The sequence below is a fragment of the Mytilus galloprovincialis genome, chromosome 1 (assembly GCF_965363235.1).
Source record: "Mytilus galloprovincialis chromosome 1, xbMytGall1.hap1.1, whole genome shotgun sequence".
Taxonomy (NCBI): domain Eukaryota; kingdom Metazoa; phylum Mollusca; class Bivalvia; order Mytilida; family Mytilidae; genus Mytilus; species Mytilus galloprovincialis.
In genome coordinates this window covers 45,624,115-45,639,977 of record NC_134838.1, presented here as the reverse complement: position 1 = coordinate 45,639,977, position 15,863 = coordinate 45,624,115, and the positions used below count along the sequence as shown (strand labels likewise).

At 31.3% G+C, this 15,863-nt stretch overlaps 1 protein-coding gene across 2 annotated transcripts in view; it reads right to left on the bottom strand.

Moving 5' to 3' along the window:
• Window positions 1-15,863, bottom strand: part of LOC143075742 (TBC1 domain family member 30-like) — a 75,704-nt gene that overhangs the window by 37,164 nt on the left and 22,677 nt on the right. The window contains exons 1-3 of one of the 2 annotated variants that reach the window (XM_076251313.1): window positions 15,297-15,841; window positions 7,749-7,876; window positions 6,069-6,194 (exon numbers count right to left, since the gene is read on the bottom strand). In XM_076251313.1, the coding sequence (XP_076107428.1) occupies window positions 6,069-6,194; window positions 7,749-7,876; window positions 15,297-15,378 (336 nt within the window). In that variant the 5' untranslated portion in view covers window positions 15,379-15,841. Of the gene's footprint in view, window positions 1-6,068; window positions 6,195-7,748; window positions 7,877-15,296; window positions 15,842-15,863 lie in introns of those variants that run through there. The other variant, XM_076251304.1, reaches the window with a different exon arrangement.

Genomic DNA, 15,863 nt, shown 5'->3' with positions numbered 1-15,863 from the left:
CCTTCCATACACCGAATATACTAGCCCTATTGCTTATAGTATCTGAGATATGGACTTGACCACCAAAACTTAACCTTGTTCACTGATCCATGAAATGAGGTCGAGGTCAAGTGAAAACTGTCTGACAGACATGAGGACCTTGCAAGGTACGCACATATCAAATATAGTTATCCTATCACTTATAATAAGAGAGAATTTAACATCACAAAAAATCTGAACTTTTTTTTCAAGTGGTCACTGAACCATGAAAATGAGGTCAAGGACATTGGACATGTTACTGACGGAAACTTCGTAACATGAGGCATCTATATACAAAGTATGAAGCATCCAGGTCTTCTACCTTCTAAAATATAAAGCTTTTAAGAAGTTAGCTAACGCCGCCGCCGTAGCCGCCGCCGTAGCTGCCACCGCCACTACCGGATCACTATCCCTATGTCGAGCTTTCTGCAACAAAAGTTGCAGGCTCAACAAAAAATTGCCGTTTCAATTAAAATTTCCGTCTTTTCATAGTTGCCAATAACATTTTCCTGCAATAACTTTTTTCCGATAATAACATTTTTTTTGCACTGTTTGATCTTAACTGTTGTTCTCGTAAAGATATTAAATTGCAGGAAAACATTAATTTAATGTGACATTAAAACAATTGTTAACATTATAAATGGTTTTAAGGCTCAATGCCATACAAACCTTCGTCATAGATTTTACTAGAAATCTTATAAATGAATGAACGATTTATAGAGCTACTCCCACCTGCGACACAGAAACAGTATGACGGAATTATCGACAATCCTTAGGATAAATTTGTCTAGAGGTTTCCGTGAAGAATAATCAGCCATGTATTATTCTGTCAAATCTTTAGAAAAATCTAACAAGATTTTATCTAATGCGATAGTCCATGATATTAATTATCACAAAAAATTGTCAAGATTTAATTCATCATTATGGGTTGGGGGAAATTATTCTTTTAACTATCACACGATTTATCGATAAAATAGTGTCTTTAAGGATAACATAAATAATGTAATTACTTGCATTGCTATATTTATGTTCAAAAAGAGGCTTAAAATAAAAATAGCAAAGAACCTAGTTATTATTTTCTTTTTAAAGTCGAACTAGATAAATAAATATTTACAATCGTAGTACTTGCCATCTTTTAGTTAAACTTTGGGGAGGTATGTTAGAATTCATTACAATGTCTTTTGTTTGTGCTATTCAACAGTGCAAACTTATGGAAATGTAGAAACTTTTCAAGGGGGTAGTTACTCCACATATAAAAATACCATTGAAAATTCCTCATCTGATAAAGTGTTATCATCACTCAATCCCACAGTAATGCTGGATGTTTTATACTGTTTGTAATTGACTAACATATGTTCTTCTGAGCATGATTTAATTGGCACCAATTTCGACATGTCTTTGTTGGCAAAAAGTGGGCACCTGATAATGTTTATTTATTCTCAATGCTATTTTTATTCCTGTTGCAAGTGGGCAAAATGTCTAACTTAAGGATTGCATCAAGACCTTCTTGATGATTAAGGATAAAATAGATTGAAGGAATAAACAGTTTGGGAACATCTGATTACTGCCTCTGCACAGACAAATGAGTATTGATAGGTTTACTGATTTATGAAATCACCTCAATCAAGTTTTACTCACAAGATCAGTAGCAACAAAAACAGTTTGAGTAGTGATTCATCATGTTGACAATAGAATCAGAAACCTGTAGAACTAAATTCTTATGTTATTGGTTCTACATCATAACTCTCCGCGTGACTTTTACTATTTAAAAAAATTGTTTTTAAATTTCTTCGTAAACATATATATAGATAGACTATTCTTAAATTAGAATTTTCATAATTAAAATGTTTATAAATTGGATGAAATCAGGGATTTTTATTTGCTTTGGTAAATCAGTGTTAAAAAGAGATACAAATATAATTCAAAGTGTGAAGATAATTATGGTAAATTGAACGAAAATATTGTCATGTTTTCGACCCATCTGTATAATTATACTGTCACTGTGAATGATGTTAAAGATTGGATATAATTGGAATCTGTCATACTTTTCAACCCACTTAATTTATTTCTGTCGATAGGGTAGAAACCTGATATGTCAAATATAGCTTTAATCGTTAGAACCAATCCTTAGATCAAAATCAAACTCATCCAATAGATGTGAAATCTTATTCAAAACAACAAACTCTATATGAATAGAGATATATAAACCAGATTTTTCTCAGATTCCATGTAATAAGATAAAACAATTTTATTACTGAGGTTTGCAAACATTTATGAAACAATTACTTTAGCTTTGAGTAAATAAGAGTATAAGCCATAAAAACGTGATGTAATTTCTTCATTGTATCATTCCAATATCATAAAAGTAATGTCATCTGAAAACAGTTTCTTCAAATAACAGTAAATGTATCATGTTGATCATTTAAAAAAAAAAACTAATACATGTATGCCAAATCTTCAGAGAAATCAAGTCAATCCCATTATTTCAAACAAGTAAAATTCTTTACGTTTGACAGACAAAAAAAGAAGAGATGGCCTCACTGTAAATTTGAGATGAAGAACGGCAATAAAAAAGCTGTTCCTTTGCTTTTAGTGTGTGCTTTTTTATTGTTGGTTTTGTTTTGTTGCTTTGCATGTTTAGATTTTGTGACATGAATGGATACCCCATATTCTTTGTTTTTAGATTAGGTTTTGTATGTGAATCAAAATATAATACTCCTTCTGATTTCTCTGGTGTTTGGTTTTAGAAAATGAATGAAAATATGTGTGCTCTACATTATGAGTTTTTATATGTAGGTTTATTAAACATGAGGTTTATATTTACCAAAATCAATGTCATAGAACAAGCACATACAAAATTACTGTAAAGCTCTTTTGAACAAAAGGAGATTGGGGTTATTGAAATATACATCAATGAAATATATAGCAACATAACAACATCACCGACCGACCGACTGACTGACCAACCGACCGACCGACCAACAGACAGACAGACAGAAAAACGTGATGTAATTTCTTCATTGTATCATTCCAATATCATAAAAGTAATGTTATCTGAAAACCCCAATCTCCTTTTGTTCAAAAGAGCTTGACAGTAATTTTGTATGTTTCAACTTTTTAAATGAAATAAAACAACGGTTTAAAAATTTTAGTGGTTTAGATATTAAATCACAATTTATTTGGCTAATGTCCTCTGAAGATACTTTCATACTCCAGAAACTCGGAGAACTATTGGAAAATTTATCCTCATATAGGAAAGTTTCCTTAAATGATATATAGATATAGAAATGCCCAGTGACCCCCTTATATTATTAAACACTGTGCTTGTTGTATTCTTGTACTTGTCTTAATAAATATTTTTTGGTTTGGTTGTTTTTTTTGTTTTTTTTGTTTATAACATTGTGTCTTAATCATATTGAATCACTTGTAATCATTTGTATGTAATTAATGTTGATTGTTCTGCTCCTTGTGGGCGCTTTGATTAGCAATAAAATATATTTGAATTTGAATTTGTATGTGCTTGTTCTATAACACTGATTTTGTCTGACAGACAGACAGACAGACAGGGGACTAACAAGCATTCTCTGAGTTTAACTTGTCATGGTGTCAATTTTTTTTAACAAGTTACAAGTATGACAGAATAAAATGTGGAAAATTGAATATTTGATTAAATTTTCAAATTCCATGGACCAAAACTCTGCACAAAATCATTAAACAGAAACAAAGTTCAAACTTGATCTATAACTTGTAATGATAAAACTATACACCAAATATCAAATCAATATTTCTATGAAAGCAGGAAGAAACAAGAATGTGTCCAAAGTACATGGATGCCCCACTCACACTATCATTTTCCATGTTCAATGGACCGTGAAATTGGGTAAAATATCTAATTTGGCATTAAAATTAGAAAGATCATACCATAGGGAACGTGTACTAAGTTTCAAGTTGATTGGACTTCAACTTCATCAAAAACTACCTTGACCAAAAACTTTAACCCGAAACTTGCACTTTCATTTCATATGTTCAGAGGACCGTGAAATTGGTGTCAAAAGTCTAATTTGGCTTTAAAATTAGAAAGATCATATCATAAGCAATATGTGTACTAAGTTTGAAGTTGATTAGACTTCAGCTTCATCAAAAACTACCTTGACCAAAAACTTTAACCTGAAACTTGCACTTTCATTTTCTATGTTCAGTGGACCGTGAAATTGGGATCAAAAGTCTAATTTGGCTTAAAAATAAGAAAGATCATATCATAAGCAACATGTTAACTAAGTTTCAAGTTGATTAGACTTGAGCTTCATCAAAAACTTTAACCTGAAACTTGTACTTTCATTTTCTATATATGTTCAGTGGACCGTGAAACTGGGGTCAAAAGTCTAATTTGACTTTAAAATTAGAAAGATCCTATCATAAGCAACATATGTACTGTAATGAAATGGGGGTCCCTTGAAATGGAACTTGTTTTCCCTTAAATTGTGTGACGATGTTGTTTAAACCCTACCGTTAATTGACTATTCTTCTAATATATTTGTTGTATATCCATGTTTGTTAACTTTTTATTATTCTTGTCTATGTATTTACAATCAAAACACCTGTGAATTGTTTACTTCAAATGACGTACAACACAATGATGTCATAACCTATTTTTGTTATGACGTCGGCTATGGATTTGGTAATTTAGGTAAATGGTAAGCCAAAATGGTAAATGGTAAACCTTTCGGTAAATGGTTTACCTAAGTATAAATACGGTCGAGAAAAAGGATAAGACCTCATTAAGACTTTACCCTGGGCAAGTAAAACACGCTAATTCCAGGTGATTTAAATATATGATGTATCGAAACCATTTACCAGAATAAGTAGTAACTAGACTATTTCCATATAATGTGGGCTTGTTAGTTCCTTAACAATTTGCATTTCGAGAATAACTTCTTGAGGGAAACGTTACCTTTGACATTGAATTTGATTTGCCATTCGCCAATTACCAAACTATAGTTGGTAAACTTTCGGAGTATATATATATATATTTCTGCTATCCATTTTCTTTAATTCACAATATTCTAAGGTTAATAAAATATTTATTTGTTAGACTAGAATACTGCTGAGAGATATACTATTTGTGTGAATTGTTGATATTTAATGTATCTTAAAGTTAATACAAGTTGATTTTTATTTAACAAGTCTGTTATTCTTACAAAAACCTAAACAGAACCAAACTAAGATCTACCAGAATACCACTAAGTACCACAAAACCTATACAGAACCTATCTTAAATCTACCGGAATACCACAAAGTACCACGATACCAGAGTACCACGCTACCAAAGAAGGGTCGCCAGTTATAACTTTGTTTCTTATATACTTATACATTGTTATAAAACACATTCTTATAGCAACACACTAAGGGTTACACATTTAAAGTTTAACATCAAAGCCTGACTGCTCGGTTTCGTTACAGTACTAAGATTCAAGTGGATTGGACATCAGCTTCATTAAAAACTACCTTGACCAAAAACTTTAACCTGAAGCAGGACGGACGGACGCACAGACCAGAAAACATAATGCCCTTCTACTATCGTAGGTGGGGCATAATAAGTGTGGAAAACTGATCTAGCAGACTGATGGATGGACAGTCTTTGAGAAGTAATTAAGGTGGTACCTAACACTACAGGGAGATAACTCTGTAAAGTCAGCTGAACGTTTTAATCAAGTTGTGTTGTACGGGGAATATTAAGCTTCTAAATGATCAAAATTAGTGTCTGTCAAACATGTTGCTTATGATATAATTTTCTGACAAAACGACTGGTTCAAAATTTTTGAATTTTTAATATTTTTGTTAGAGGGTTAAAGTAAATACTTTGTCAGAATTTTATTAAAATTAAACGAGACAAATTAATTTTAGTGAAAGTGTTGGGTATTACCTTAAGAAATTACTTTTTATCACACAGCTTACAAAGGAGTTATTTCATGACCTTATTACAATTTTCTGTTACAATTAAAACTTGCAACATAATACATTACTAGACTGATAGTCATTCCATTACCTACCTTGACAATTTGATGACCTAAATTGTTGTCATCTGGATTGCTTTTTTCATTGAACACAAATCTCATTGTCTTCTGCCAATCGACTCTCTGTTCTCGTATATGATTGTCTGCTAAACTTAACCATACCTGTTAATTAATAGGAAACAATTGAATAAATATTGAGATACAAAATGCTGAGGCTGCTATATGGCTAATGGTCAATGATTCAATCATTAATTAATTATAGACCTTTTCCAGTTGTTAATTTCCCTTTTTCTGCAGAGAATTGGAACAGGATGTAAAGTTTACATGCAATTGTTTTAAAACATTAAAAGAAAGTGCACTTAGAGGGATTAATATTCTTTTTACTTGGCTCTATTTGAGCAATGCATGTTTCCTCTTTTTCACTCGCCTACTTAGTTGTGCCGATTTGTGTAATATAACTAGCTGAGCCTAAGTCCAACCAACAATAAAACAATAAAACTTTTTTTTGTGTTGTTAAGTTGCTGTCTCAAATGTTCTAGTCATGAATATGCATGATTATCATCCTTTTATTCATACTAAAATGGACCAGTAAAAAATAACATAAGGATCTTAAAAAGTTAAGAATTTTAAAATTGCACTTTTGAATGGTATTTAACCTAGATGTCCTAACAATTTAATAAGTTTAACACCTAATGTTATTAGTACTTATAGGTTCTAACCAGTTATTTCCCTACAAATCAACTGAGTTATGTATTTTCCTTACAAAACTTATTACATTTGGATTCCGTCAAATTCGATAAATTCAATTCCTTTTCTAAACATGCTAAAGTAATGTACAATTTATTGAAAAAGCTTCAGAAGATAAATCTATATTCCGTTTGAATTGAAGCAACTTAGAAAAGAAGAGCTCTGACATTAAAACTAAATCCAATTTGTCTTGAATAATCAATTATGGTTAAAGAACGTAAAACGTGACGTGTAGATTTGTAAAGTCTGTCACAACAAGCAAATGAAGTAGCCGTATATTTCTCGAGTCCTGTGTACTTATTTTGACCTCCGTCTCACAAATATACTTCATTAGTTCTTCACATATTCCCTTGAGGAATAGAATAACAAATAAGACGTAATAAACTTGTTGCAATCTATGACCGATTCAATAAGTCCAAGTATTTCTCGCCTTGATAAATGGCTTTACATATAAAACTATTCCACATAAAATTTCTTGTACATACTATTAACTTCTTTCCTTATACTAGATATATATACTATATTGCTGTTAAGGAATCATATAATTTATTACTATAAGTCATAAAAAATAAAAACATTTCAAGAGAGCTATAGCTTTTTTAATATTGTATGTCTTTTATCCTAAGATTTATAAAAAATTCTTTGCTTCAAAGACTCCTATTATTAATAGGTGTCAATATTTTATGGTTTTAAAACATCTTTTTGATTCAAGATAACTCCAATTCATTATTTCAAACAGTCATTATCTTCTAATATTTATCACAGCACCTCAATTTAAGCATGGATACTTGGGAAAATAATAGATGTCTTGTGCAAATAATTTTTTTTTTTTATCCCATACACATTTCCATTATGCTGCAAACTACGGCGACCGCCATCTCTAAATTTCTTAATAACCTTTGACAGTAATATCTATTCATATGAAAACCATTCCACTTTAAGGATAATTCCTAGGAATTGTTTGCCTACCTTTTTACGAAAGCTATCTGGTATACCCATAGGTAGCCTTGCCACAGCCTTCATGGCATCTTTCCACTGTTCAAAGGCACTATCACCAGGTGGTGGTTCTATACTGAATTTCATCCGAGTGTCTATCCCTAGAAATGAAGAATAGATTAATGAATTCATAGAATTAATAAACCTACAAATTACAATCTTTATCAAACTGATTCTCTCATCCAAGCATCAGGCAAGCAAAGGATGTGAAAGGGTATTACACCTCATGGTTTACAGGCCATTCATTAGGAGGCGGTACCTGGTACTTTTACCCTCCTATGCTATTGACAAGTACCGCCTAAATGTAGGAATTTTTATATAAGATATTCATGGAATAAATTGAAAAGTACCCCCTAGAACTGTGGAAAGTACCAGTCAACATGAAAGATAATGAAACCCCTGCTGGTTTAACAAAACATAGCACCAATTGAATAGATTCATTTTACTAAACAGTGTAAATAAGAAAGACACATACCCTAGGATAAACAGGTGTAAACATTTTTGTGTGCAATTCTGTGAAAAAAGAGCTGCAAATCTTTCCATCAAGATCTAAAATTTTGCTTTGTACTACAGTTCAAGATAGAAACAATAAGGTGCAAAAACAGCATAACATTTTTATATAGAAGCACAGCCTTGATTCACAGATTGTGAAAAATTTATTATTGTTTTGAACAGAATTTTAATACAAGTTCAATCTAAGGCAAAATTCTTATTAATAATAAAACAACTAAAACAGTTTCATTGTCAACATTTCAAATCCCATAAGAAATTTTTATTATTCTTCAACCAAAACATAGAACATTAAAGTGACATTGCTTTTATAACACATAACATATATTTCACATAACTGAAAACAATAAACTAAAGATCAATTGATTTCAACCCTTGTTATCTGCAAGTATCAGAAGACATACAAACAGTACTAAACAGAACAGTCAATAACATCTCCTCTTTTATGTTGTATCATAAAATGTCCTTTAACATTCCTAAGTTTGGGTTTGAAACTGCCAAATTTTGTTTTAAACTAAAAGCATTCAATTACTGTTGGCAACTTTATCTTTTTTTCAGGAAAAAAAAGGACTCTTAAGGATGTACTTAGGTGAGGTTTTGGAATTTGTGTCAAATGTTCGGACTCATTGGTGTTTTTCCATACCATACAATGTTAAATATTTTGCCCCATAACACCCATTTATTTTTTCATATAAGACTTGATAGCTCATGAAAGGTCATTTACCAAAATTTTAGAAGATTCTTGATTTTCTTTCTTTTATTTTAAGACCTGAATAATACCAATGCAAATATAAGGTAGAAGTCTGAGTCAGTCTTTTCCCGCCATATTTTAAATCTCAAATATCTCGAAAAGGAGGTCCATGACCTATCAATATTTTTAGCTTATCTTTATCCTTATTTGATGCTCTACCAGCTTATAGTATCAATTTTAATTTCTTAATTTATTAATGTTTACCTAACCTCACCTAAATACATCCTTAAGATGATCTCTATAAATTAAAGGTAAAGTTTTCCATAAAAAAATATTGTATTCTTAAATGAAGTCCGATTTCTTTCCTAAATCCACAAGAATTACATATACCAAATCAAATATTTCAATTCTAAAGTTGTATTTGTAATTTCTACTTGACAACTTTAAGCATACACATCATAACAAGCACATGACCATGTATACTATAACCAACTTTATCGTGTTATTTTGACTTTTATATCCTATTGCCATTGATAAAAGACAGAAAAGTATTATGTGAGTTAATATCTCAATTTTGGGTTTTAAAAGAGAAACAAACTATTCAAGTTCACAAACCCACAGCTTATTCAAAAGACTACATGCAGTTCTAAAAGACAAATAAAAATATACTCTTATTTGAATCTGCACCCATTTGCTATTTATTTGCCTACAATGAGAACCAAATCAAACATCTGATTCACTCTCTAACTTATCATTTCAAAACAGTTGTTATCCATATCTTGTACATTGTATTATGTTTGACTCAGGATTATTGGAAAATGTGATTGTATGTTACCAGAAACTATATAAAACTACCAGTGCAATGAAATGGTCATGTGGGATTAAACAGTAAAACATAAGAAAGACATATAAGTACAATAAGTACCTTGTTTACTTCAAGAATGGTAGTATTGCATATTTTTCAGAGCACATATCAACATCAAGAAATGAAGATATTGAAACATCAGCAGTTTTTATTTAGAATCTATTCTTAACCGGAACAAGCATTCTGAGAGTAGTGCAAGACAATACAATAGTCCCCTACCGGTTAAGAGTCTATTGTACTGGAACTTGATCTATACTTTGTCATAACAAATATCAAGTCAATATATTCAAGCATGATGGAAAAGAAAATGTGGAAAACTGATTATTTGAGTGAATTTTCTAAATCAAAAGACCATAACTCTTCACAATATCATCCGACCAATACATGTAAAATATAAAGCAAAAGTTTTAAAGTCAATAGACCATGTCCTGAGGGGGCTGAGGACCAATTATCTCCCTGAAAATGAGATTTGCCAATGCTAATACAATTGCATACCAAATATGATTGACCTCACCGGTCCACTTGTGGTTAACCATACACTAGACCTAAACACAAACTAATTAATACATTGTTGATGACACCGCCTCTGATGCCAGACACAGCATACAACAATACCTATATATGTCTTGCTTTTTGACTCCGTTCAAGCAAGACAAAAACTGATTTTCCAATTAAAGATATAATTGGTTAAATGTTCTAATTATTATCTGGAAGAAGAAACAATTTTCTATGCAATTTCTAATTCTCCCATCAAGAATTCTTTGTATAATTGACTGTCACTAGAGATAGTATTCATACATAATCAAATCTTTTAAGTTTCAAAAACAGAATTTGCGTTCCATTATGTTCCATATTGTCTAATTCAATATGAGAAGCCATGTACATGTTATAATTGATTCTTTCTCAATATACCATAATAAACCTGATAAATTGTAAATAATAAAAGAAAATTTGAACTATCTCTTTCAGCAATATCTGTCAGTCAAAAACCCACTGCTCGTTATAGATAAATGTAATTAATTGAAATTCAATAAAGTTATTACTCTTCTTTGAGGAACCAGAAAAAACATTCAATTTATAACTAGAAAATAGGAAATCCCTGCAGACATTTACCATTAGGCATATATAGCAAATTTTCAAAGGCCATTATTTTCCATGTTCCCTCTTAAAAGGTTTGAAACATGCTATAAGTTAATATGAAACATGATGGTTTATTTTCTCAGTCAAAAAACTTTGTGTCAGTATTTGGCAGCTAAAATCATTTCAATTTACAAACAAAAAAAACAAATAATAAAATATTTGGAAAATCAATAAACAATATTGTACATATTGCAGGACCCTTTAGGAATTGTGAAATTAGTTAATCCTTTTATGCTTCATGTGTTATCATATTAGTTCGGACTTAACAGCCATATTGTAATTCAGAAATCCATAAATAACTTGCTTTAGAGCAGGTTGAAAGTTTATTAGATTTATGATAAAATCATTAGGTATATTCAAATAACTATCCAATTTAAACTTTAGTAATAAAATGTGTATGGATAAGTAAAGAATTTTTATGATTTTTTTTTGTATAGGATCTCCATCAAGTTAATCACAAACCATCTTTGGTTTTATACCACAAACTCTATAAAGACTGGTGTTGTTTACATTATTGATGATTTACATCATATACAAGGACACAATATGGTTCCATTGTAAATAATCAGAGAGAGTAGTACAAGCAGGCTGGACAAACAAATACTCATGGTCAAGTATTACATCAACAAAAAACATGGTAAAGAAAGATTACAGAAGTCAATAATGATGATGTCTTCCAAATGAATTGTGAAAAGAAGTAGTTGTATGTAACTAACTCTGCCTGGATCCCAGACTCCATGAAGGATTCAGATCATTATTTAGCATTCAATGTTTAAAAACTTTATAAAAGAATAAATCTCAGCATCATCAGCAAAGCATAATAAATTAGTGGATCTGTGATGTTTATATTGACTTGATAAAAAAGAGCAAAAATTGAACCCCTGAATAATAATTGTCAAATAGAAAAGGTGGAAAGAGTGTAAAAAACGGTTAATTGCACACCTCTAAAACTAGTGCAGTTTTACTACTGAAAAAAAATTAGCATTATTCATAAGTTTTATAACATTTGGTTGAGGAAAACTAAAGTTAGAAAACAGAAACAAATATTTCAGCAATTATTTCCATTTGTAAAGGGTCAGAACTTGAGAACAGTAAAAGTGACGCCACAAAATTTCAACTTTATCTGTGTTTTGAGGTTATAAGCATTATGTATATAAGTTTCATAATATTTGGTTGTCTCAGGCAAACTAAAGTTAGAGAATAGAAAACAATTTTGGGACATGTCATATGGACTATATATGGACATACAGACAGAGTCAAGGGTATTGATTACTGTTATCCTGACCCAGTTTTAATTAACTGTTCCCCTTATGGCCCTGAGTTTAACTATTTAAAAAAGAATGGTTATTTGGTATTGGAAAGGGACCAATTATACATTACATACACTCGGCAGTTTAATGTTATGGAACACTTTTGGACCAAACATTACAACAACATTATTTCCAACTTATTGACCCCATTTTAAAATATTTATGAAGTTTGTATACTATATCATAAAAAAAAGTTCATAAACTCATGTTGCTACAGATTACAGCTTATTTTCAAAGCACCATTTCAAAATGAGTTCACTTTTTGCAATTACAAAACCATTTTTTCTATATTATGAATAACCCCACTCTTCTTTGGGTCCCTTAAATAACTTCTTAATGATTATACCTATGGGTTGTAACAAGAGTGCACACACTGAAATGTCTTGCCTTCTCTTAACTAATCATTGATATTATGTTGATAGTTGTAAATATAAAACTTTATTACAACTGTCACATAAACTTCACATTAACTAATAAAACTAAACATTGATCAATGAACCATGAAAATGAGGTCAAGGTCAGATGAACCATGCCAGGCAGGCATGTACAGCTAACAATTATTCCATACAACAAATACAGTTGACCTTTTGCTTATAGTAAAAGAAAAACAGATCAAAACTCAAAAACTTAACACTGAGCAATGAACCGTGAAAATGAGGTCAAGGTCAAATATAACCTGCGAGACTGACATATAGATCATGAAATATTTCCCTACACCAAATATAGTCGACCTATTGCATATAGTATAAGAAATAAAGACCAAAACTCAAAAATTAACTTTGACCACTTAACCATGAAAATGAGGTCAAGGTCAGATGTCACCTGTCAGCAAGACATGTACACCTTACAATCATTCTTTACACCAAATATAGTAGACCTATTGCATACAGCATAAGAAAAACAGACCAAAACACAAAATCTTAACTATAACCATTGAACCATGAAAATGAGGTCAAGGTCAGATGACACCGGCCAGTTGGACATGTACACCTTACAGTCCTTCCATACACCGAATATACTAGACCCATTGCTTATAGTATCTGAGATATGGACTTGACCACCAAAACTTAACCTTGTTCACTGATCCATGAAATGAGCTTGAGGTCAAGTGAAAACTGTCTGACAGCCATGAGGACCTTGCAAGGTATGCACATACCAAATATAATTATCCTATGAGTTATAATAAGAGAGAATTTAACATTACAAAAAATATTATCTTTTTTTTCAAGTAGTCATTGAACCATGAAAATGAGGTCAAGGACATTGGACATGTGACTGACGGAAACTTCGTAACATGAGGCATCCAGGTCGTCCACCTTCTAAAATATAAAGCTTTTAAGAAGTTAGCTAACGCTGCCGCCGTGGCCGCCGCCTCACTATCTCTATGTCGAGCTTTCAGGCTCGACAAAAACATCATTCAGTAAATGTTCAAGTTGAAAAGTTGTTTCTTTAAACAATTCAGAAAGATCATATGATAATTCAAAGTTAAGTCATTGTAGTCATCAACATCTCTTTGCATGCCAGAACATACAGAATAACCCCGTGTTGTGGCCAACCTCAAGTTGGATGACATGCTTTGAGATCGTATGCTGAGTGTGACATGTTATAAGTTTGACAAGTATTTCATCTGTAATCGCTCACTGTCAGCTTTGTATTCGCTTGCTGTTTACGGTGTTCTACCCCTTCCCCTCGGAACTTAGAGAACATTGATGACAATCACAAGTCCTTGACTCTCATGGGGACATAGAGAACATTTTCAAACAGTATGCCCTGAGGCTAAATGTTCAAGGAACAACATAAAATACTGGCTTAAACTATGGTCAAACTCCTTTACCTACGATGTTTATGCTACCCTAGCCTTGAACAGTTGACATACAAGTCGTTCGTCTTACAGAAATGTTGTTTCTACTTCAAACTTTGACAACAGGCTTTTTCGTATGGGTGTAAATAATGTATATTCACGTCTGTACATCAAGCCACTATTGCTTGTGACCAGCTGATCAGAGCTACTTTCGAACCGGGACATTTATTACGTCCCAATTTTGATCGAGGGTATAACACATCTTTGATCACCTTTATCGTGTATCTTGTAAGATTTTGTAAAAGTTAGCTGAACTTTATCACCACAAGATCAGATTTATCACCCATGTATTTACTTATTTGTAAATATTTACATCTTATCAAACCTTTTATCAAAATTTAGTAATTATCGTTACTTACCGAGGTTAACAAATATCATAAATAAAACATTCAATTTATATGCATATTTACCGAGGATGAATTTTAGGCCGTAAGCAAACATCCAAATACACAAACAATCTTCTAGATTAAGCATAAATAGTGATTATATTGATGTTAAACAGACCTATGTCAATAATTCCTATCCTTTGAAAGTTTCACTGTGACGTAAAAGTAAGAATTTTAGAAATTCTCCTCAATGGTTAATGGGTAGATATCTATCAAAGGCAAATGATATCTTTAAAACTCCTTGTGGACGTGCCAGGCATAATTAGTATATCGTTTATAGAATCATTTTCCTTCAAAATGAATAAATAGTATAAGCTTACTTGTAAATGCTCTATTTTGTTTAGTATTCAAAAATCATAACTGATAAAATTTATGTGTTTTTCGCGCATCAACATTTTTTATACCTATGTATGAATCTAGGCGTTAACTCTTGACAGAAGTGCATTCAATAGAAAGATCAATTAAAGTAAAGACGATTGTATAAGCGTACAAAAAAGATTATCTTAAACTAAACAGAATTATAGATAAGTCCTCTAAAAATCCCGAAATAAAATATGTCTAAAAATTGGAAGTATAAATCCCATTTCGATATTACAAGTGCAATATCGCCAGAGACCAACAGACAGGTTGTGTTAAGTCTCAAATTATAATAAATCACGAACATAAATGTTAATAATCTGATTGACTCAAATACTTGTTACCAGAGACAGCATTATATGTCTTTGTTGTTACATAAGTCTTAAAATTCAAAAACTCACCTTTTCTTTTCGATTTCTCGGAGTGCTTCGGGGAAAGAACTTGATTAAAACTTTGGAAAATATTCATTTTTCCGAATTTCATGTAAAATCCTCTTTAGAGTATGAATGAAAAAGGTAATTAAATCAGCTCTCTATTGATTATCAACTTTGATCATCGCTTCAAGTTAGTTACATGTTACTTTTAAGCAGAACAAACAAAAACTCCAAACAAAAATATCGGTAAAGTTATATCCCGTTGATTTCCAATGGAACAACTCATTGATTTTCTCCCAAACTGTATTTCTGAATTATAATTAAAGTAATATTCCATAAAGATGTAAATACACTTCCTTTGTCCACGATTTAATCAAAAGTCTGTTCAACTGTGACAATAAAAATCAAGCCTGCAGTTTTTCAATAAATAATATCAAATGTAAATACATTTTTCGTTGTTTACTAATCAATGATGAAAAATCTTTGTCATCAAACAGTTTTTAGGGTAGGAATATTGAACTCCTTTGTGATAGGAAAAAACCTCCAAATCAATATGCCAACACCATTAAGTAACAACACTGTAGAATTAGCGTA